Source organism: Cladophialophora carrionii (genome assembly GCF_000365165.1).
Source record: "Cladophialophora carrionii CBS 160.54 unplaced genomic scaffold supercont1.13, whole genome shotgun sequence".
NCBI lineage: Eukaryota > Fungi > Ascomycota > Eurotiomycetes > Chaetothyriales > Herpotrichiellaceae > Cladophialophora > Cladophialophora carrionii.
The window spans coordinates 310,803-332,269 of NW_008481820.1; the positions used below are offsets into that span (position 1 = coordinate 310,803).

Genomic DNA, 21,467 nt, shown 5'->3' on the forward strand with positions numbered 1-21,467 from the left:
AATCCAAGCAGACTTGGTGGGAGACGACGTTGTTTTCTGACTATTCATGCTCAAGTATGCACCGTTCCGAATTCTCGTGCCGTCAGTGATGAACAGCAACCCTGCCAACTGGGTAAGGAAACAATGCGAGATACATCACGGGTCTCCAGGAACGAAGGACATGAGACCCTCAAGTACTTACTCCGTACGACGCTGGATTACCTACCCTTGGTCGGAATCTGCCTTGTCTCGTCCCACGCTACTTGGCGCCGGTAGCACTTCTGGACAGAGACACAGACATCGAAGTGCAAGGCTGCACATGTCTTGATTGGAATGTTCCCCGGTCCTCCGTTGGCCGTGATGGCAGATGAAACACTGCCTCAGAGGCAAAAAGCGCCAGCCTCGGGGTTAAAAGGTAGTGGATTTCGTACTTGGACGAGATAGTTCATGGCGTTGCATGACATAGGATCGGGGCATCGCAACTAGTCCAGAATAGAGAAGCCCTTCTGCTTCGCGGTTCAAGCGCTGACAACCGAGAGCAAGTGGAGAGGTTGGGTAGGGTTGAATATTATTATGAGAAAGTGAAAGTCGAGGTGTTGATCACATGCCGAACATGATAAAGCCCCAACCAATGATACCAACTGCCAAGAGCCTAAGCTCAATGTTAGGCAACATATATTATTGATGCACTTTTGTGTCTTGAAATCGATGGTGAAATCCTTCCGATGGATTCGTAGCTCAGTGGTAGAGCGAGAGATTGCAGTTATCTCCAGATATCTCTAGGTCACGTGTTCGAACCACGTCGGATCCTTTCTTTTGTAATTCCACGCAGGAGCCATGGTGCGTTTGTTTTTGTTTTTGGATGCCTTCTGCGCTGTTTGGTCACGGCGTTATTCGTGCCTTTTTGACTGCCTGTTCTATCTCACGTCTATGTGGTGCATTCCAATTGCGATTGGTCTTGGCACGTTGATCGGCAAGCCGCGGATCATTTTGGGGTGGACAGGCGGCCAAAAGTCGTTGCAGGACTTCATCCCCTCGCATTACAGCATGCGAACCGCTGGCGTGAGGTCAGAGTCGGCATCAGTCTGGGTTGTAGTATATGTACATGATGGACGGAGTACGCTGAGAACCCTCCCCTCGTAAGGGTTCAGTTGCTCAAGTCTCCGGGGAAAGAGGATGCTCAAGGCCTCTTGCATGAAGTCGTCAGAGAGACGAATTACTGGTGGGTTACGCAGTATCACCGTGTTAACAACGGCATGCATCAGCCTTCTGAAGACAACGACCAAGGTTGGTCATGATTGCGTTGGCTTCGCCGCAGAGTGCCGGCATACGGTAGATGCTCGGCTCGACCAGCGCCATGGATTATGGTCCAGTAAGGCTGAGAATTCGCTCGTGCATCGAGGAGGCATCTGGCCCAACTTCTACAACTGCCCATCAGTGTGGATCTGGCGAAGCCGGCGGACGCCCAGCCTCGACCGAAGCGGCATCAATCAAAACTTCAGCTCTGTCCACTTCGTACTGCCTGCCAGCCCCGAAAGATGGTGATGGTTGGTTCCGCGAGTCAATGGAGCATTCATGAACTGTGCAGACACGGCCACTCTACATAGGCAGCCCTGATTCTGTGTGCCCATTGAGCTCGAGACGCTCAGCAGATAATCAACCCGTTGCAGGCTCGGCTCGCCAGGCTCCCACGGAAGGCTTTATTTCAGCCGCTGAGCCTCTCACGGCACGCTGCATCTTTCGAGAACTCCTCTCCTCTAGGTCCTGTACTTCGATATTGGTAGGTATTCAAAGTCCGCTTCGATGCACTGAGGTCGTGCTCGAACTCCTCAGTGACTTGCCACTGGCACGGTATCGCAGAGATCAGCTGAAAGCCCTTTACTTGATTTTGACCTCCCCTCCTACGTAACGTCCTCCTCCACAGCGTCCAAGGGTACAGATGTGTACAGGGGAAGGGACTGCAGTGGAGGTACATAGTCTCTAGCCCTACTGTCTCCTGATATTAGCCGTCTCGGTTTGATGCTCTGATGCCCATTTTTGGAGACAGCCCACCACTCTAGAGGACAGACACTACAAGTGCTACTTACTCGGCGATCACGTTGATCCCCGCCCGCACACCTACACGTGTTCACAAATATCAAGGCGACCCTTCCTCAGGGAGAGAGGCAAACATGGTGGGCTTTGCACGAGATCGTATCCCAGAAACGTGCATGTCATTCCTTTGCAGCCTCCGCTCTTTATGGCCGCGTGCATTCTATCAAACCCCAGTTTCAGCACGCGTGATGATCTCTTGAGGACTTTGACAGCGACTTGACAGCCACAGCAAGGCGGATAGGCACGGCACATTCAATGCAGCAAACAGTACTCCGTACTGTACTCGTACGGGCGCCATGATCAGCAAATGCTTCATCGGACTGATCACGCAAACAGTACGATCGTCGTCGGGACTCAGTACGAGTACACGTTCGGCCTTCCACAGCACAACCACCTACTTCCTTGCACTTGCTTCCTGTGGCATGCTGGGCACGCTACGTGTCACTTTTGACAGCGATGGGCAAAGTGTTGTACCTTCGTATCAGAAGGGGCCATGTCTCCATAGCGGCTGATGTGAGGCGGACGCTCCACCGCGTTACCAATCGCTTCAGAGCACTCCAATGACTCGTACCAGGATTCTCATGCACAGGACACAGTAAACTTTGCAGCGTGATGCAATTTTCAGATAGCCATTCTGCCGGTACGCAAGTACTCCCGGAGGTGCGAGCCGACCGGCCGCTTGCTTGCTTGCTTGCTTGATTGATCGATCGATCGAGTTGAGTTATCCCCTGGCCATTGACGATTGACGATTGGGCACCATCCAGAGACCATGGCTCATGAACCATCCACATGACTCGCGAGTGTACGAGTACGAATAGCATCTTTGACTGCGGATGGCCCTCCTTGCCGCAGAGCTGCAATACGAGTACTCGGTACCGGGTGCTCGTAATACATGGCACATCCGAAGAAAAAGCTCGGTTCACCTATTGCATGCACGCCAACCCGCGTTAGGGCTAGCTCCGATATGCGAGGAGACCGAAGGGACCCAGTCGAGCCAAGCGCTAGCGAGGAAGTGCCCCGGCTTCCCCGGCTTTAGCGCTGCATTGCAAGTACCCACTCACCCACTCATCCAATCACTTGATCCACGCGCACACTGCGCGACCTGTTCGCAATCCCCTGGCGTTTGGCTTCGACGTGTCGCTTTTCATGTCACGGGCCACCGGGCCAACTCAATATTCCCAGGTGTGCAGTACGGAGAACTCGTCCTGGAAACCACGCACTCCGTATCTCAGAGAGAGCCACTTTCATCCTGTGTGGGTGGTTGGAGAGTACTACGTACACGGGCGCACAGGTCAGAAACGTGTCTGTTTGCTGGCTTGGATGGCTGGTTGTTTGCTGCTGGATGTTGACTGGAAACTACGGTGAGCCGGTCAGCGAGTACCCCGATTGTTTGCTCTCAAAGCTCGATCTCGAACACGAATGGAAAACCATGCTTGAGATTGTGCTCCCGATGCTGTTGCTTGGGGTTCTACATACCCAACGGCCGTGTCTCGTGACAATTGACCAAGTCTCCTCCTCAATCGACAGGTTGAACAGTCGACACCCATACCCATATCCATACCCACATTAGACATAAGCATACACGTAGACAAACTTGGATAACTCGCCCGTTTTCACTCTCATCATCGCATAGAAAACCCCGAAAGTTGCCGCACTGGGCCGCCACCACATCCGAGTCGACCGTGTGGGCAAGCCGTCAAGAGAACACACAATGCAAGGCTGATGGGGAGAGAGAGAGAGAGAAGCTCTCCGCTCCGCTCAGGCCGCCTCGGTCGGTCTCTCCTCGTCACTCTCGCCATCTTCCATGTCTTCAAGCCACTGGTTGAACGAGCGGATGATCTCCCACCCTCTGGCGACGCCGTCGCGCTGCGGAGGCGTCAACGTCTCGACAAATTCGAGCGCCTCCAGCTCCAGACACATCTCGCCGGACAATTCGTTCATCTTCTCGAACCGGTCCCAGGCCGTGGAGCCCCGTTCGATGGGGGCGTCGGTGTCGACGCTGGTGCGGTCCAGCCGATAATCACACTTCTGGCAGCAATGGTGGCGGCAGACCTTGCACCGTGGCCAGCTCATGATTTTGCCGCCGTTCTCGCACTTGCAGCAGCGGCCCCACGACGTTCGGTCCTGCTCCAGCCGCATCGTCATCAGCCTGTACATCCGCGTCCGAGCTTGCGGGCTGGCGGGCTGGTGTCGTGACCGGCTGCTGCTGCTGTTGCCACTGCCACTACCGCTGCCACTGCCACTGCCAGCGTCGAGGGGTGGTGTGGTGGGGGAAGCCGCAGTCACGTTCCCGTTCAGATTGCCACTGCCACTGCCACTGCCACTGCCATTTCCGTTCACGTGCCCGTCGAGAGCGACTGCTTTGCCGGTGTGTCTGGGGCTCGACATGGTCTGTATCGTCATCTGCGCCGAACAAAATAGGATGTGGCCAGAATCGTGCTTGTACTGGTCGAGGGCCGGGCGATGGACAGAGTTTCAGCAGCAGAGAAACGTAGAGGGCAGGAATGAAGAGTATTTACCTAGGTAGAAGTGATGATGAGGTTTGACAGAACTGCCAGTGACTTCAACCCATCGCCCCAGTATTTATTCCACGCGGGACACGAGAGTGGCTGCTTGACATGACATCCTGAGCCTGGTCGCTGCAAGGCATCGCATGCCGCAGTCACTGGGTGAAGGCCAGAGGGCCAACCCTCCCTTACATGAAGCAGGGAAGATGTGTTGGGAGCAAAAGTCATCCCCCAGGCCGTCGGGTCCAGGTGAAACTTTGGGCGTCAAGCCTGCTGAGCAGTCAAAGAGTCAAGACTCCCGGGGCCAGGATTGGTGAGCGAGTGGCTGGGGAACGTGCGCCATACATACCACTCGCAGGCTGCATGCAGGTTGCCGCGTCTATCGATGCAGGCTGTCATCTGGGTCGCAACACATATCGTGTCAGAGGCGCGGCAGGGGGATGGCGGGATGTTTGCTATCCAGCCTCGTTTGCTCTGTGGCTCCCAGATCCGAAGTTCTGCAGCCGAAGACACTGGAGGAGGGTTGTGTCTGTGTCTGTGTACAGGAAGCCCACAATTCACGGTTCACGGTTCAGGGTTTCATCTTGTTCGGTGAATCTTATACAGGCGGGCTGCTTTTCGAAGGCAAGTCGATTACCGTGTGTGCCTTCTCGCATCGCTCAGAGTCTTCGACGTCACCACTAACAAATGTAGAGAGTACCTTGCATGTCAAACCCCCAATGCTGTCTCAGCTACGCCCTTTGGGGCGTCTGCTCGCTTAGCCTCACCGCTGGCAATCTCTGACTGGTTGGCCTGTACGTCGAAGACCCTGTCAACCCGTACACGGTAGAGAGCAGAGCATGGCAAGAAGCCACCATCCAGTAGAGACGAGCACGGGTGGTACGTGCGCAGGCGAATTATACTTGGGACGCTGTCACGTTTGGAGGCATCTGGAGCGGGAAAAGGCAACGGGTTCATCGGATGGTAACGGTCAACATGGCAGACGAAGACGATACCGTCAAACCCCCTGCTCACCGCGTGCTGTTTCTCGAAGAGACAGGAAGGACTTCAGACCTCGCCGTACTCTGCCACACCGTATGGTGCTGCTCTCTCTGAGACTGGCTTAAAGCATGTGTCCCACCAGAGTTCTTTTCATCCTCGAAGCCCTGCTCAGTCGATCGAGGAGCGCACACCTATGGTCCGTCCCGTGCCGCAGGCTAACTATGATACGCGAAACTCTCTGGTCAGGTAGGGGGCCTTCGAAGGTTCTAAGAATAGGCACTGTGTGCCCTGAGTCGACCCCGACATGTCTGGGGGGAGGTGTCCCGTAGATCGTCCTCCTCAGTTGTCATACTGGATCAGCTTCTTGAACCAAGGGAGATACTTGGTCAGGGACCACTCCATGACCCTAGACAGGCAGATGATAGCCGTGACCAGTTGGGCGGGCTCCTCCAAATGCCATTCAGCTAGCTCATAGATGAGCAGCTCTTCGGGCTCGCCGGGCTCGCTCATCAGTGAGGCATATAACGTCAGGTTGTCACCCTTCCAGAGCCACAGCGGCTGGGTTGCTATGCTCTTGTCTCGTAGATATGGGTTCCATTTCTGCATCTCTTGTATTCTCTTGACGCCCGCCGCCGTCCAGACCCCTAGTTGTGCATCGCCCGGCCCCTCAGCGGCCAATCCCTTCACTTTGACGTGGGATAAAAGGACGTGGTTCCAAAGTCGTGGATGCTGACACTGATTCAGGGAGTCGCCGGCCAAGTTGGTGAAGACACGCCGAAGCCGCCGAATGTTATCGAGCTGGAAACACAGCGAGTAGTCCACCCGCTTTTGCGATGCCGGAATGCCTGCGGAAACGGGTAGAAGTGCCGGCGGAGAAATGCCAATGGATTTACTGTGTCTCGGTGAGTACGAGAATGACAAAAGGGAACCGAAGGGAACCGGAGAGACCGACACTGTCGCAATTTCCACCTCCAGATCAGTTCGCAGCCTCTTCTGCGCCAGGCGAAGCATCGGAAAGACCAATCTGTCAGACCATTCGTCCTCCGTCACCCTCTTCCTTTTGCACAGTTTGATCTCGTTGGTCAAGTCCTCGACGTCCGGGGCGAGATCAGCGAAGATCCGGAATTCGACATCTTTCGTGAATTGAGGCAGGATATTAGGCCCGAAGGGGTTCAGGTGGGAGCGGAGGAAACCCTGTTCTGGTGAGCAGGCGAGTAAATTCTGTCCTGGTGTAGAGGAAGCTCACCTCCAGATCCTGTGGAACCTGGCGATGCACTTTCTTAACCGCTCGATAGAGCTCCTCGAACCCTGGTATGAACTCCTCGAATTCCTATTGTCGGGAGCGCATCGTGTCTTTCTGAACGAAGGAGATGCTCATCGTGTTCGGTGCAGTGTCACGCCGCCCACCCATGGAGCCGGAGCTGAGGCTTTGAAATGCAGTCACGATACTCTGCGCGTCGTCACCGCTGATGTTGGTGCTGCGGAAAAGGCTCGCGACCGATGTGATGTTAGCAGTATCTGGTATCCGAGACGCAGCCCTCCCCTGAGGCTCGACGAGTTCGAGCCATTCGAGGACGCGCTCATCCTCATAGTAGTAGTCTGACATGGTATAAAGCTGCGAAGAAAGTCAACTGCAATATGTGCACGATGAGCTGTAGGTACACGGTCGACACGGTACTGTAGGTGACGCAACATGCGCTGTGACCCGCGCAAGGCACTGAGGGGACAAGCCCCGGGGCATGGGTGGTCGCCCGCGGGCCGCCTGGGCAGCCTCAGGCGCCCACCACCTGCTGCCTGGCCGCCCGCACTGGTGGCACCTGCTTAACTGATCAGCAGTGATGCTCCCTTCATTGAATTCGAGGCAAGCCTCTACCATATCTGAACCATATCGGGCGGCCAGAGCATACCCTTACCTTTTCATGGCAACCACTGTCTGTAAATGCCACTCCTGCATCCTGCGTCTCGGGGAACCAGCAGCTCATGTCGGAGGTAGGAGTGAAAGACCAAAGAACCCAAAAGAAACTCTTTATCTGCACAAAGAATCAAGACAGCACCAAGGAGTCGGTCTGAGCGCTCTCAAGCAGGATCTCGACAAAGAAACAAGGACAAGATCTATTTCTGCGCTTGAGTTCAGAACCTCAGATTGTCTTGGGTATGTACAAAAGCAATTCTCCTTCCCCCTTCAACACTCTCCTTTACGCTAGCTAGGATATCCCATCGCAACCACAAGCCGGTCTAATCTACACAGCTCTCAACACCAATACACATAACCACCATAAAGATGAGCCACATTGGAGCCAAAATCCTGGCTATGCACGGCGAGCGTCTCTCCAAACCCATTGAAGTCACTCTTGACGCTACTTCGCTCCCCAGGCCGGAAGGACTCATCCAACGGACTGTGGACGAGATCTTCCATCTTTTGTGCACCGCAGTCGTAACCACTTCTCTGATTTACCTGGTGGCTTACTTTATCATCACGGAGCCTTGGGACCAGGTTCAGCCCAGCTTCAAGATCTTCCATTTCGTCAAAACCATGCAGAAGTTGCTCATGTGAAGGAGTTGACCAACGGACATGGTGGAATGTCCTACTGGTACGCTTGAGGCAGGAAAGCACTGGACTGGCAGTTGTACATAGTAGTCGGCCATGACATGGTCTGAGAGTATACTCGTATATGTCCGAACAAAAAGAGTCATAGTCGCGCACACATTGAACAACTCAGCAGCCATAGTTCCTACCTACCATCAGAGAATCCCCCTCCATAGCAACTGTGAGTATGAGCTCTTCGTACCTGGTCCTCGGTATCTGGAACAAGATTCCCCCGGCTTGGCGGCTGTTGGAATTCATGAATTAGTTCATGCACGACATCGACACAGGAACTCCAAGTCACGTGCCAACTCCGTACCGAAAACAGCCAAGTGCTCCGTCGAGATGGATACCGCGAACCGCACTCTCATGGAATCGCACTTGTTGTCTATGTACAAACATGATTTACGACGGCTCATGTTAGGGGTAATAGTGCACACAGCCACCAGTACGAGTTATGTAGTCACGTTACCGGCACTTGACGACAGAGCCTTACTTGGTATGGGAGACTCAGAGCTTGGCCATATGAGGCTTAGCCTGGATAGCAAAATAGCAAAAACACACAACCGCCTACACCAATCAAGTATAGTTCATGAAGCAGTATGTGACTCGAGCCTGAACCGCGTCTGGGTCTGAACGGTTCTTATGAATTTTGGAAGATGAAGCGTGAACCGTATCCGCGGGACCCGGTTACAGGCGACGCTGCTAGCATGATATCCACGAGGACGACCCAGAGGGAAAGGGGCTTTGGACGCGCATCACAGTATCGCGTCTTCACCAGTTTTCCATCGAGCACCTCCGGACCTTCACTGCAAGATGGGCCCGGTCGAAGTGATCAAGTGCGAGTGACACCTGCCCTCTCCCTGCAAACCGTAAGAATCCCGCAAATGACACCGCTACACCCGCCTGATCCTGCGCAAGAGCATTAAAACTGGTTCGATAAATCATACAGTCACGATGGCGCTGGCCCACAGCCCGCCTCAACCAAAACAGCAAACACGAGAGGAGGCAATCGCACGAAGCAACAATGCGGGAGGAGCGCAGCAAGGCTCCAGCCGTGAGGCGGCGATCGAAGCGAACGACAGATCCACCCCAGAAATGTGCTCGACGCCCGTAGACCGCTCGGACAAATCAGCCAACACCCAGCATTGCCAAAGAACGCACCAAGCCGCCGAAGAAGGTGGCATTTGCGTCGCCTGTCGCCCAGGTCCAAGAGATCACACCCCTGTGCGCGAGGAGGTCGGCACGATTGAAGGAAAGAGCGCATCCACCGTCCAAGGCAGCACCGTCCGCTTCGAGGTTGACGGTTGAGTACAGTGCTCCGAGCCGGGCGGAGGACCGGGACAAACCAGGTGGCCAGATAAATCGAGACGAAAATGCCAATGATACCGCGAAGGGGCCTAGGCTAGGAACGCGGCTGCGGTCGACAGATGCAAAATCCGGTAGAACACCCACCCTGCCAGCTAGACCGGTGGTATGAAGGTGCAGGCCATGATAGGCAGTCCCAGAGGACATGAAGCGGGGGCGCTCGTTGAGGAGCACAATTCGCCCGTGAGGTTGGGTCGACGGGCGGGCTTGGAACTCGGATCAGAGGCGTGGTGTCCCTTTTGTGGCGATGCCTTTTGTAGCCCCAATCGAACGGTCGGTTGAGGGAAGAAATATCGAAGCCTGGTCCGAAATGAGACTGTGGAACACTAAACTGACAATTCATCCTTCCTATCAAGTGAGTGAGTTCAACGTTACTTACGCCGAAGGCTCGTGCGCCCGTCATTTCATATTGAGGATTGCTATCCTGGTTGTACTCTCTAGCGACATCTGCTCCCTCGTCAACCTGGAACGGAACCTGTTCATCATCCAGAAAATCGCGTTGCCTTCCGCGAGCACAGTCCAGCTTTCGAGCTGGGTTCGCGGTGCCTTGCCGCCGTATGTATCAGACGTAGGCCCTCCGTTCGCACTGTGGCAATTGCTTGTGCGTTTTGAAACAGCAGAACCTTCACTGCAAGGACAGGCGTGCCGTGCCGTGCTGCCCTTGATTCTTTGCTTCCGGTGCTGCTTGGAGTTGGTGACTGTGATTATCGTCCATTACAGTATACCGCAGTATACCTCAGTGTTCAAAAACACTACTCTTCCCTGAAGATGTTTCATGATCAGACGCATCCTCCTCCTGAGAGGAGGGAGTAAATTGGGAAGAGGACTCTTCTCGATTGGTACGCTCGGCTGGTGGTTCTGCCGCTTGATCGTCGGCTACGCCGTCGTCCTCGGGCCCAATATCTTGTTTCACATCATGCAGTTTACACGACCGCTGGAAAACATCGTCACACACCGTACTTGAGCTGTCGATCCCAAGTCGATCCCCTCTCGAACCGCGCTGTACCACTTACCGTTCATCTCTTCAACCGCCTGCCCCGAGAGAACGGACATTAGCCGACCTTCCGCATCCCTCGCCTTCAACTGAGAATGTGTTTGAGCCCTCGTGATTGCATTGAGTCTGTGTCGGCAAACCTGAGCAGCATGCGGTGGGAAATGCCTGCCTCGAAAGACCAACAGCTACAATGCTCCGAGAACAGGTAGATCTCCATCACTCCAGCTTTGTTGCCAGGTCTCATTACGAGAGCCTTCCATAGGCCACCCTCACAGTCGCGCGAGTCATCTGTACGCCGCGCCATTAAGATGACAATCCGGCTGCTGACCAGTAATTAAGCATGAAGAGTACCACGATGACAGTAGGAGAGCGAAACTTTAAGAAAGATGGGACAAGCGGCAGATACGTCTGGACAGCATACAGTAGGTAGCGGCTCAAATGACACGGATAGGATGTAGAGGGAAGAGCTAGCCAGTAATCAGAATACTGGATACATCTAAGGGTTGAATGAATTTCCAGATACTGAGAAGCGGTTTCTCTTCGTGACCGTATTCGCATTACGCATTTTGACATGGTCACTATAGCGGCACGAGGCTGTGCCACAGCCTTGTCTTCGGTCCCCTCGCTTCATTTTCCATGTCGCCGCAGTTTCAATCTACGTGCGATCTCTCCCTCCGTTCCAAGCATCCCATCGTCAAACCCTCCGCGCCCATACCTCCATCTGCGCAACGGGCACCGTTCTTCTCCAGTGCCCACGTTTTGCTTACCCTTATTGGACCACTCAACCTCCGCCAGCGTCGTCGCCATTACGACAAACATGGCGCAGTCCAAAAAGGTGCCCACGGCCGCGACGGCCACCGACCCGACCCGCAACGAATACATCCCGTCCTTCATCTCCAAGCGACCGTTCTGGGCCGAGACCACGCACTCCAGCGACACCGACTACCTCGAGCATCAGCGGCTCCAGTCGGCGCCCAAGGACACGCTCGACCAGGCGAAATGGTACGAGCGGGGCAAAAAGGCCGGCCCGGCGGCGACCAAGTTCCGCAAAGGCGCGTGCGAGAACTGCGGCGCCATGACGCACAAGACCAAGGACTGCCTGAGCCGGCCGCGGAAACTGGGCGCCCGCTGGACGGGGCAGGACATCCAGGCGGACGAGGTGATCGAGGACGTGCAGCTGGGGTGGGACGCCAAGCGCGACCGCTGGAATGGGTACGACGCCCGCGAATACAGCGCCGTCGTGCAAGAATACGAAGAACTCCAGGCGCTCAAGAAGGCGACGAGTGGCCGCAACGACGCCGACGACGACGCCCGCATCGCCGAGGAGACCGACATGGGCCGCTCCCAGCCCACGTCGACCCGCCAGCTACGCCTGCGCGAGGACACGGCCGTGTACCTGCGCAACCTGGACCTGGACAGCGCCCGCTACGATCCCAAGACCCGGTCGATGGATAAATCCGAAATGCCCGCGCGGGCCGAGGACGTGGACGTGTCCGAGGGGTTCCGCCGCCCGGACGCCGACGCCGACGACGCCGCCGCCTTCGAGGCCGCGCAGCGGTACGCCTGGGAGACGCAAGATCGGGACTCGGCCAGCGCGCAGAAGCTGCACGTCCAGGCGAACCCGACGCAGGGCGAGATCCTGCGCAAGAAACAGACGCAGGAAGCGGCCGCGAAGAAGGAAGCCACCAGGAAGGCTCTGCTCGAGCGGTACGGCGACGCGGCGCAGCCCGCGGCCAAGAAGCTCAAGTCCGGCGTCGTCGCGAACGAGCGGTACGTCGAATACGATGAGCAGGGCCAGATCAAGGGCGCCCAGCGCACCGTCGCCCGGAGCAAATATCGGGAGGACGTATTGACGAACAATCACACCTCGGTCTGGGGCAGCTGGTGGCGAGACTTCGCCTGGGGATACGCGTGCTGCCATTCTACGGTGCGCAATAGCTACTGTACGGGCGAGGAAGGGCGACGGGCTTGGGAGGAGAGTGAGGGCCTGAGGACAGGGCAGTCTTTGCTTGCGATAGGCGATGGTAAGACCAAAGAGGATGTCGGAGTGGAAGTGGCCGAGCAGGACACGGGCACGGGCACGACGGTGGCGGTGACGCCAGAGGTAGAGCAGAGGTTGAAATTACAGCAGGATGGAGAAGATGTTAGCGAGCGGAAGGAGACCGAAGAAGTGGATACGACGAGCTTGGGGCACACGAAGCCTCGAACGCATGCGAAGAAGCGGACGCTTCAAGAGCTGCAATCGGGCATATCAGAGGAGGAGCTCGAGTCGTATCAGAGGAATCGTCTGGCGGCCGAAGATCCCATGGCCGGCATGCTGGGCAAAGACGAACTCATCAGGTGAAGTGATCATGGGAAAAGCATTCTTGATTTCGTCGAGCGTTCAAGCGAGTCGGCTACGCGTAGCATCACTGAGCAGCGTAATGGGAGTGGCCGCGGCCTCTTGGGTAGGATATCAACACGTAGACTCGTGCCATTATGAATATCACCTTTCAGCTACTCATCGCGCCTCCGAATACTCGTCGAGAACCGCCTTCACGCCCTCACGCCCTCACGCCCTCATTGCCGCCGGTATGCCCCAAATCCAGACACAGAGCTTGGCACAGCAGCCGTCACATTTACTCTCGTCGTCCTCCTCTTCTTCCATAGCAGGGCCAATTGCACTGGCACTCCTGTGCGCGCTCGTTGCATCCGTCCTGCGCAAAGCCGCCAATGTGGCCGGTAGCTCAGCTGGTTCATATTCCGTCTTTTCCATTCTGGCCAAAGGAAGGTCCTCGATGTCTCTCTCCCCAATGCCGTGACCGCTGAAACGTGGGCCGAACGCCCCTCGGACATAGGTTCCATCATCAGCCCGAGCCAGCGGTCCAGGGACATTGGCCATGTATACCCAGGGAGGAAGGACAATCTTGATTGCAGAGGATGGTGCTTGCTCTAGGGCAGAGGTGTGGGGAATTGTCAACAATGCGCGTTCGACAGTGTCTGGGTCGAGCACGCGAGACATGCCAATCGCCGCCAATGTTCGTCTGAGGAGATCTCTCTGCTCGGGCTGGACCTCGTGCGGCCTCTGCGGCAGTGACTGTGTTGAGTAGACTGGTGAGACCCTATCTGGAGCCGTCGATTGGGCGTTCCCACTTGTCACATCTTGCTCACAGCTCTCGTCGTGCGAGTGCAACCACTGGCGGAGTGTCAAGGAGGTTCTGCTGAGCAACCGTCGTTCCAAGCGGAGTAAGGTCGCTTCCCAGCTTCCAAACGGAGGCAGTCCAGGTGGCGTTGGTTTCCTGACGGGTGGTGGATGGGCTGGTCCAAGTGGCCGCGCAGGGATCCAGTTGCTGTCCAAGCTGGACTCAGAATAGATGTGGTAATGAGTATCGACTCCAGGCATGTCGTTCTTCCTGATGATGAGGTCGAGGTCATTCAGCGAACGCGAAAGACGACGGGAGGTTTTCGGGTCATGGATGGACATGATGACCACGTCTGGCTAAGACGAAGCCGAGAAACCGTCGAAAGAATGGGTATAAGAAGCGACTGACTCGTCCATCGTGGCGATGGTATGGATATAAGTTCAGCACTGGCATCTACTAAGGAATGTGATCTTGTCTGTCGAGCCAGTATGGGATATGTGATGAAGTTTGAGTCCAGTCAAGAATCAGACGGGAGAAAGATGGCGACAAGGAGCATGAGAAAGGAAGGCGCATGACGACGGAAAGCGACATGCCGAAGAGAAGCGCTGTATCGAGGGAAAGCGCCATGGCATATCACGAGCAACAAGAGGCAGCAGCACCCGTAGCTCCAAGCTGGTTCCTTAGAAGCAAATGCCGATATTTCAAAGCTGTTGCCCAGGGCAAAGCGACGATTGCGCTGCAGACTGCTGTGGCAAGCCTGCATTCTTGACAAAATCAGTGTCCAACTGCATAAAAAGTGTTTCCAGAATATACTTCCTCCAATGCCCGTCCGTCCTCGATGCTGCGACGCCGACGAGTTCCGATCAGGAATGTAGTGTACAGATTAGCATTACAGAACGCCTGCGGGTCTTCCCATTTTACCCTTATTTTGCTGGTCGTCAAGTCGTATCGTTCGTGGAAGGAATCAAGTAGCCACGGCTGGCTCCCGGGGTGTGGCCGGCGTTGGCTTTGAAGCTGTCGACAGCTGTTGTTGGTTCTTCTTCAAGCTCTTGATGATGCCCTCAAGACGACGTCGTTCTTCTTGCTCGGCCTAGCAGACATGTCAGAAACCTTCCCCCACCCCCAAAGATATGAACCCTTACCTTGAGTACTTTCAGATTCTCGGCCCGGGTCTCGCGCATCATCTTTCGGAATTCATTCCTCAAGACCATTGCAGAGGTCGTGTCCGTGGGCGCTGAGACACTCGAGCCAAGCGACTTGACCTTTTCTTCGTTGAGCTGGTTCTCCAGATCTTCACACCTCCGCTGGATCGCGTCGACGTTCTCTTCCAGCCGCTCTCGTTCTTTCTCGTCCTCAATGCTCTGCTTGGTCATGGCTTCATACTCCCCGATCATCTCCTTGAGCTCGGTCTGGAGAGCAGTGACTTTGTTCTGCAGCTGCACAATGTCCATGTCCTTCGCCTCGTGTTCTTTTCTGAGCAGGCCAAGTTGACTCTCAAGCTCACTGTTCCGTGCGTTGAGGGCGTCGAGCTCCTTCTGGACAGCAGGGTTCATGGATACGTCCGCTGCTCGTTGAGCGCGTGTGCCATACGCCCCATCCAACTCAGCCTTGACCATGGTCAGTTCGGTTTGTGCTCGCACGACTTCCGACTCCAGTTCTGTCATCTCTTGACGCAGCTTCGAGACTTCAGACTCAGCCGCTGACTTCGCAGTGTTGACATCGTCGATCTGCTTCTGCAGTGCCGCAGTAGTCTCCGCATGCTCTTCTCGATCTTTTGCGTGGCTTGCTGCGAGATTGATTGCTTCCCTTTCCTTTTCCACGAGATCTGCGTTGAGCCGCTGTAGTTGCGATTCCAGTCCGTCGTGGTTGTCCTCCAATCCACGCCCAGCGCCCTGGCCTTGTCCGGCAGCTCGTTCTTGTTCCAGAACAGCAATTCTTTGTCGGGCTTGGTGAAGTTGTTCCGAGAGCAGCTCGCGATGGGCATCAGATTCTTCATTTTGCAGGTGGTCAAGCTGTTGGGAGACTTTGCTCCCTTCGGCCTCCTCCATCAAGTGAGAGATTGTGGCATCTCGGTGGACTTCCGACCTGTTGTTGAGTTCTCGCTGCTGTTGAATCTGGCGTGTAAGGATGGCTTTCTGTTCCACGAGGGTCTCAATACGCCGGGTCAGACGCTCTACGACGGAGGCCGAGAAAGCCAACTGAGAGTGCAGATCCTTTCCCCTGGGCTCGTCCTGCGGGACTGGGCTATGCGCGACGGAATTGGTCCGTTGCAGTATCTCATGGAGTCGTATGTTGACATCCTCAAGCTGCTCTTCTGTGTCGTATATTGACTGTTGCATGGCCCCACTGGATCGAGCTTGAGCAGCTTCCATCGCGTCGAGGCCTTGCGACATATAGCCCAGATATGCTTGGATTTGTTCATCGACACGGCCGACCAGATGGTCTTCGGTGGGTTGTGGAGGAGGGTCGAAGTGTTCCTGCAGGTTGACCTGGGTGATCATCAGGTGTACGCGCTGGTTCAATTGTAGTAGACGATTCGCAACACCGTCGGCAGCCCGAGGATCGATACTTCCAGCATGGCCTTTGTTCGGGATGTGACCAAACTCCGTCACATAGTCCGGAACTTGATACAGACTGCGCTCGTCAAAATCCACCGAGCCACGTCCGTGGTGACTGGTCATGCTCTCCGGGCTTCGAGGCAGTTCATTCCGTCGAATGTTCTTCTTCAAACCCCTGTGCGTCATTTGCAGAATGCCGGCCGTGTGCATCAAAATGCGTCTCTCTGTGTGCTCGAGCCGCTTTTCCAACTGAAACAGTTCGCGCGACAAATCCTCCACCTTTTTCATGCTCGCCGCATATTCGCCATCCGCACGGTGAACCGCATCGTTCTCGCTGCGTTTGCTCCCCAGCAAACTTCGACGTGACTTCTTGGGCGATCCCGGCCCGTCCGGAGATTCTCGCGTCGAGTAGAGGCGGTTGAGAGACTGTGCGGCATCGCGGACTTTGCTTTCCAACGCCAACCTTCTTCTCGTAGATTCGACCTTGGCCTTCAGATAGGTCCTCTCTTTTTTCAGTTGTTCCACCTCGTCAAACGACAGGACCTCGAAGTCTCGGCTGTCACTGATTGCTGTTTCTGCCAACAGGTGCATCGCGACGGGATCGTTGATATTGAGAAGGGTCGAGTTTCGTGGAGCATTTTGGATCTGCTAGTGAGGCGTTAGCACGCGTTGTCCGCCATGGACAGGACAACCTGACATACCTGTACCGGTGGGAGACGGGGCGTTGATTCCTCCTCGAATGGGCCTCGCAATGCCCCCGACATGAAGCTGGGCACGTGGCCAGTCGCCGGCGAGTGTTCGGCTGGTCCACTGGCGCTGTAGATGGAGCTGGGAACGTAACGGCTGCGGATGTTGTCGGCGCTCTCGCCGGAGGATTGTCTCAATTCATTTCTGAAAGACTGCATGGTCGGTTGGGGCGTTCAGCCCTGGGCTCAGAGACCCTCCTCGCCCGCGTATCCAATGCGTGCCAAAGTGCGAAGGCTAGGAAGAGGCGGTGGCTGTGGCGGAATCGCGGCGACCAGATATGGTCATGTTGTGTATAACTATATAACAATGTTTGATGTAGAATTACGCGCAGGAACAGAAAGGACAACGCCGAAGGAAGCTGAACGGACGTGGCAAGTCGCGGTACAGGATTGTGGTACTGTAGCAGGCAGGATCATTAATCGGTATTAGACCATCCACAGTAAGAGTCAGGAGAAGCAGGGGAGATGCGGTACGAGTACGGTGGAAAGGGGAGCTGAACTTGGGCGCGCCGGCGCGCCGGTTGCATGGCCTCCTTGTTCTCGAAGCTCATTTGGGACTGGTGGAGCGGGGAATGGGGCATGACCACCTAACGATCCAGTCGCTAGGCGTGGTGTTGGGGCGATCAGGCCCTGAAAGCTGCACGCCCAGTGGCCTCCGGCAGCCCGCAGCCAGGCAGCCCGGCCACGCGAGACACGTACTCAGTACTGGGTACGGAGTACTTTTCGCAATATACCCGGTAGTACCTAGTAGCCTGGAAATTCGCCTAACTGGGGCCTGTCCGCCCACGCGGTCGTTCATTTTAGGGCCAGCGGGCCAAATGCGTACAGTACGAGTACCAGGTACCTGAGGTGCGAGTAGGTATCTACCATAAGTCCTATTATTGCGATCACACTTCTCGTACTGGTACACAGTGGATCGACAGCCGACGAGCAGTCCCCGTGCCCTGGGGTGTTGGGAATCCGCGTCTCAGTTTGCATTGAGCCAGCTTTCTGTCCATCGTGAGAGTGAAGCGACAGGCTATTTACGGTATGTACCTCGTAGAATGTCACGATCTTCCTCGCCGGTCGTCGACATCTTGTCAAGCATTCGGTGGCGCCATCGGGGACGACCCTGTACTGCAAACAAGGACTTGATTAACGCACTTGGCGCCTCCATTCGCCAATCTAATCACCGTTGCCTCATTCATTTCAGAACAGAAGTTCGTCGTCGAGCGGGCACGCAGACTATTATGTACATCTCGTGTTGACCAGCCGTAGGTGAAAGCGAAATCCGCCATCTGCAGAATCACAACCTGCCCTTCCACCTTTCCGTGAGACGTGCATCGCGCCGACTCATATGCTGCCCATGCCTGTCCTTGTCGCCTTGATCTCCTTGGCGGCTTCGAGGATCTGCGTCCCGTAAATAAGGCCGTCGATTCTAATCTTGTTTCGCCCAGGGTTTCATCACGTAAGCAGGTGGACGTTACTGATGTTACTTCGCTATCTGCAACACCCATACCACGCAACCGTGACCTGGACTGACCACAGCGTGGCCTCACTTGTGTTCTGGCCGACGACAGAGAGACATGTCGCCTGGGCCGACATACTCCAGCTGCTCACCGTCAAACTCACGCGCGTAATTCCAAGACCCCGCTGCTTACCACACCTCATCGATCTCGCCGGTGCTCCTCTTGCGGGAAGACGGCGCGTGACGCTGTGACGGTCGCGCTCTTCAGAAGCTCGACGCTTTCGAGGTCAGGCCACAGCAAGTCCTATCATGGGCCAGCCTGACCAGACAACGACAGTCAAGGGAGGAGTCGTCCGCCAGGCTGGCAGCTCTTCTATTGACTCGTCCTCCCCACTGGCCGAAGACGTGGGCAATGGCCGACCTTCAGGTCTTCCTCCTACAATATCACGAATCTCGACCTCCTCTGCCGTCGAGTACAAGGTATACAAGCGACGCTTCTTCGGACTCGCCCAGCTCTGTCTGCTCAACATAGTCGTGTCCTGGGACTGGATCGCTTTCGCCCCCGTCTCGACCACTACCGCCGAGTACTTCGACACCTCGGAGACCAGCGTCAATTGGGTCTCCACGGCGTTCCTCTTCGCCTTCTGCGTAACCACCCCAGCGACCTTCTACGTGCTTCACAAGTATGGCACCAAAGCCGCCATCGTGATCGCTGCCTCACTGCTGCTGGTCGGCAACTGGGTCAAGTACGGCGCCACCCGCGCAAACAACTTCGCGGGCGTGATGGTCGGCCAACTGATCATCGGGTTCGCTCAACCCTTTGTACTCTCCTCCCCAACCTCCTATTCGAACCTGTGGTTCAGCGCCGCCGGCCGTACCACCGCGACCGCCGTAGCTAGCCTGTCCAATCCCTTTGGCGCAGCGCTGGGTCAACTCATCTCACCCTTCTGGGCGGACAAGCCATCCGAGATCCCCAATATGATCCTGTACATCAGCATCATCTCCTCCGTCGCCGCAATCCCTGCCTTCTTCATCCCCGCGAAACCGCCCTCCCCTCCATCCGCCGGCGTCGTGGCAGACTACATGGATCGCACGACGATCCGCAACGACCTACAGATCCTGTCTCGCTCTCCAGAGTTCTACCTCCTGGCCCTGCCGTTCATGCTGTACGTTGGCTTCTTCAACGCATTTTCGTCGCTCCTGAATCAGATCCTCGAGCCGTACGGCTTCAGCGAGGACAACGCCGGCATCGCAGGCGCGGTGCTCATCGTGGTGGGGCTCGTCTGCGCTGCCGTCTCCAGCCCCTTCATCGACAAGTACAAATTCTACCTGGTGTACATCAAGGCCGCGGTGCCGTTGTTGGCGCTTGCGTATTTGGTCTTCGTCTGGGCGCCGCAGTCGAAAAGTCTGGCGTACGTGTTCGTCATCTGTGCGATCCTCGGGGCCGCCAGCTTCGGTCTAGTCCCTGTGGTGTTGGAGTTCATGGTCGAGATCCACCACCCGCTCGGTCCAGAACTGGGAAGCAGCCTGTGTTGGTGCGGTGGACAGCTGCTCGGCGGTATTTTCATCGTCATCATGGACGCGTTGAAGGACGGCGCCGGTGCCGACCCGCCGAAGAACATGAAGCGGGCGCTGATCTTTCAAGCCGCGCTGGCCATGCTGGTCATGCCGAGCCCGTTGTGTCTGGGCCTCTTTGGGCGCAAGGCTCATGTGAGGAGGAAGAGGTGGGAAGCAGATAGGAATGCCAGAACAGAGGAGGTCATGGAGGGATATACCGACGGGAGAGAGGAAGATGAGCAGGTTTTGAACAGCCACAACGGTAGAGTCGTCTGAACGAACTAAGTGCGTGGACCAGAGAGCTACGGTACCCAACGCAGGGACGGTACGCACATAGGTGCTATGGAATATGCAATGGCACCCAGTACACCGTCAGCCAGGCAGGAGGGCGCGCAATGAAACCGTTTAAATTATGCAGAACGCTCCAATTCCTACCGGGCAGTTTGGACCTTTCGACCTTTAACCCCCATGCGCGTTTTCTTTCACCACAGCAAGAAAATTGGTAGTCCCTGACTGACTTTACACGCGGGAGGAAAACGTTACAACGTGTCGATAGGACGGAGGAGGCCAAGGCCTTTGCAGGAAAGGGTAGGCGAACGCCGAATCTCCCAGGATACGAGGTACTGTATCTACTCCACCGCCATCACGTAGTTCTTCTCTCTCTCTCGCGTGCGTGCGCGGGTGCTTGCGTGCGCGGGTGCTTGCGTGCGCGGGTGCGTGCGTGCCTCGTCATGCCGGTCTGCGACTGGGACACTTGGACAGCGTTCCTCCGGCGGGTGGGCAACCTACATAGCTGCTGTGTCCGTTCCACGAAGCAGCAACGGTAATCACGTCTCCCAGATTGCGCATGGTCTCGCGATGGCAGGTCCGACTCTTTTGTGACATACAGAGCAGGTTCCTCTCATCTGGATATCTGGATACTGCGGAAGAATGGGACGTCCTGCAACGGAGAATGGAACAGTACTTCACCTGCCTACCTCGATGGAGGTGATATATTCTGGCATCGTTGCGGAGTGCTTCACCTGCTACTGCCATGGAGGTAATACATCCTTTGGCACCATTGCGGAGTACGGCATACGTACTGTGTAGAGTCATGAACGATACTCATATGGACGCGAAAGGCCAAATTCCCTTCTGCGAGCGTGAGGCAGCCGTCAGCCTCTCAACCACTTTTCAAGGAAAACAACCGCAAAGGTGAACGGCGGGATTTGAACGAGCGTCTCGGGAAATGAAAAGCACACGAGGCGTAAAAGGCAGCTCAAAAAAAAAAAAAAAAACAGAGAACGAGCCGCCAGATCTTGAAACTCTCTTCTGAAACTCTCTCGATGCAATGAGGTGTAGACTGTACAAAGGCGTGATTGTATGTATGTAATGCGGCTTGACGCAACCAGCTCTTCCCACCACTTCCGCCAACCCTCTGTCCACCGACTTTTGAGTCTCCTTCAATGCCTCAGATGTCCATGGCCGTAGACCCTGCGTGTGTGAAGTGTCCGTATTCTGGCTGTGGACCTCTCTGTTTGACCTGCTGTG

At 55.7% G+C, this 21,467-nt stretch overlaps 6 protein-coding genes and 1 non-coding gene across 7 annotated transcripts; 3 read left to right on the forward strand and 4 right to left on the reverse strand.

Annotated features, from left to right (window-relative positions):
- The first annotated feature begins 706 nt into the window (after positions 1–706).
- On the forward strand, positions 707–790 carry G647_10265. Its single transcript has one exon. It is a non-coding gene; the product is annotated as a tRNA-Cys (tRNA).
- A 3,041-nt stretch (positions 791–3,831) lies between these two features.
- G647_10266 (uncharacterized protein) lies at positions 3,832–4,461 on the reverse strand (the record flags this gene model as incomplete). The annotated part of the gene is made up of 1 exon (XM_008726257.1): positions 3,832–4,461. The coding sequence occupies one exon, from the start codon at positions 4,459–4,461 to the stop codon at positions 3,832–3,834; it is 630 nt and encodes a 209-aa protein (XP_008724479.1).
- Positions 4,462–5,900: 1,439 nt separating this feature from the next.
- On the reverse strand, positions 5,901–7,167 carry G647_10267 (uncharacterized protein; the record flags this gene model as incomplete). The annotated part of the gene is made up of 4 exons (XM_008726258.1): positions 5,901–6,453; positions 6,514–6,755; positions 6,808–6,891; positions 7,006–7,167. The coding sequence occupies 4 exons, from the start codon at positions 7,165–7,167 to the stop codon at positions 5,901–5,903; spliced, it is 1,041 nt and encodes a 346-aa protein (XP_008724480.1).
- Positions 7,168–11,324: 4,157 nt separating this feature from the next.
- G647_10268 (uncharacterized protein) lies at positions 11,325–12,851 on the forward strand (the record flags this gene model as incomplete). Its single annotated transcript, XM_008726259.1, has 1 exon — positions 11,325–12,851. The coding sequence occupies one exon, from the start codon at positions 11,325–11,327 to the stop codon at positions 12,849–12,851; it is 1,527 nt and encodes a 508-aa protein (XP_008724481.1).
- Positions 12,852–13,058: 207 nt separating this feature from the next.
- Positions 13,059–13,970, reverse strand: G647_10269 (uncharacterized protein; the record flags this gene model as incomplete). Its single annotated transcript, XM_008726260.1, has 1 exon — positions 13,059–13,970. The coding sequence occupies one exon, from the start codon at positions 13,968–13,970 to the stop codon at positions 13,059–13,061; it is 912 nt and encodes a 303-aa protein (XP_008724482.1).
- Positions 13,971–14,593: 623 nt separating this feature from the next.
- G647_10270 (uncharacterized protein) lies at positions 14,594–17,092 on the reverse strand (the record flags this gene model as incomplete). Its single annotated transcript, XM_008726261.1, has 3 exons — positions 14,594–14,719; positions 14,772–16,835; positions 16,889–17,092. The coding sequence occupies 3 exons, from the start codon at positions 17,090–17,092 to the stop codon at positions 14,594–14,596; spliced, it is 2,394 nt and encodes a 797-aa protein (XP_008724483.1).
- A 1,597-nt stretch (positions 17,093–18,689) lies between these two features.
- Positions 18,690–20,213, forward strand: G647_10271 (uncharacterized protein; the record flags this gene model as incomplete). The annotated part of the gene is made up of 1 exon (XM_008726262.1): positions 18,690–20,213. The coding sequence occupies one exon, from the start codon at positions 18,690–18,692 to the stop codon at positions 20,211–20,213; it is 1,524 nt and encodes a 507-aa protein (XP_008724484.1).
- Between the last annotated feature and the right edge of the window lie 1,254 nt (positions 20,214–21,467).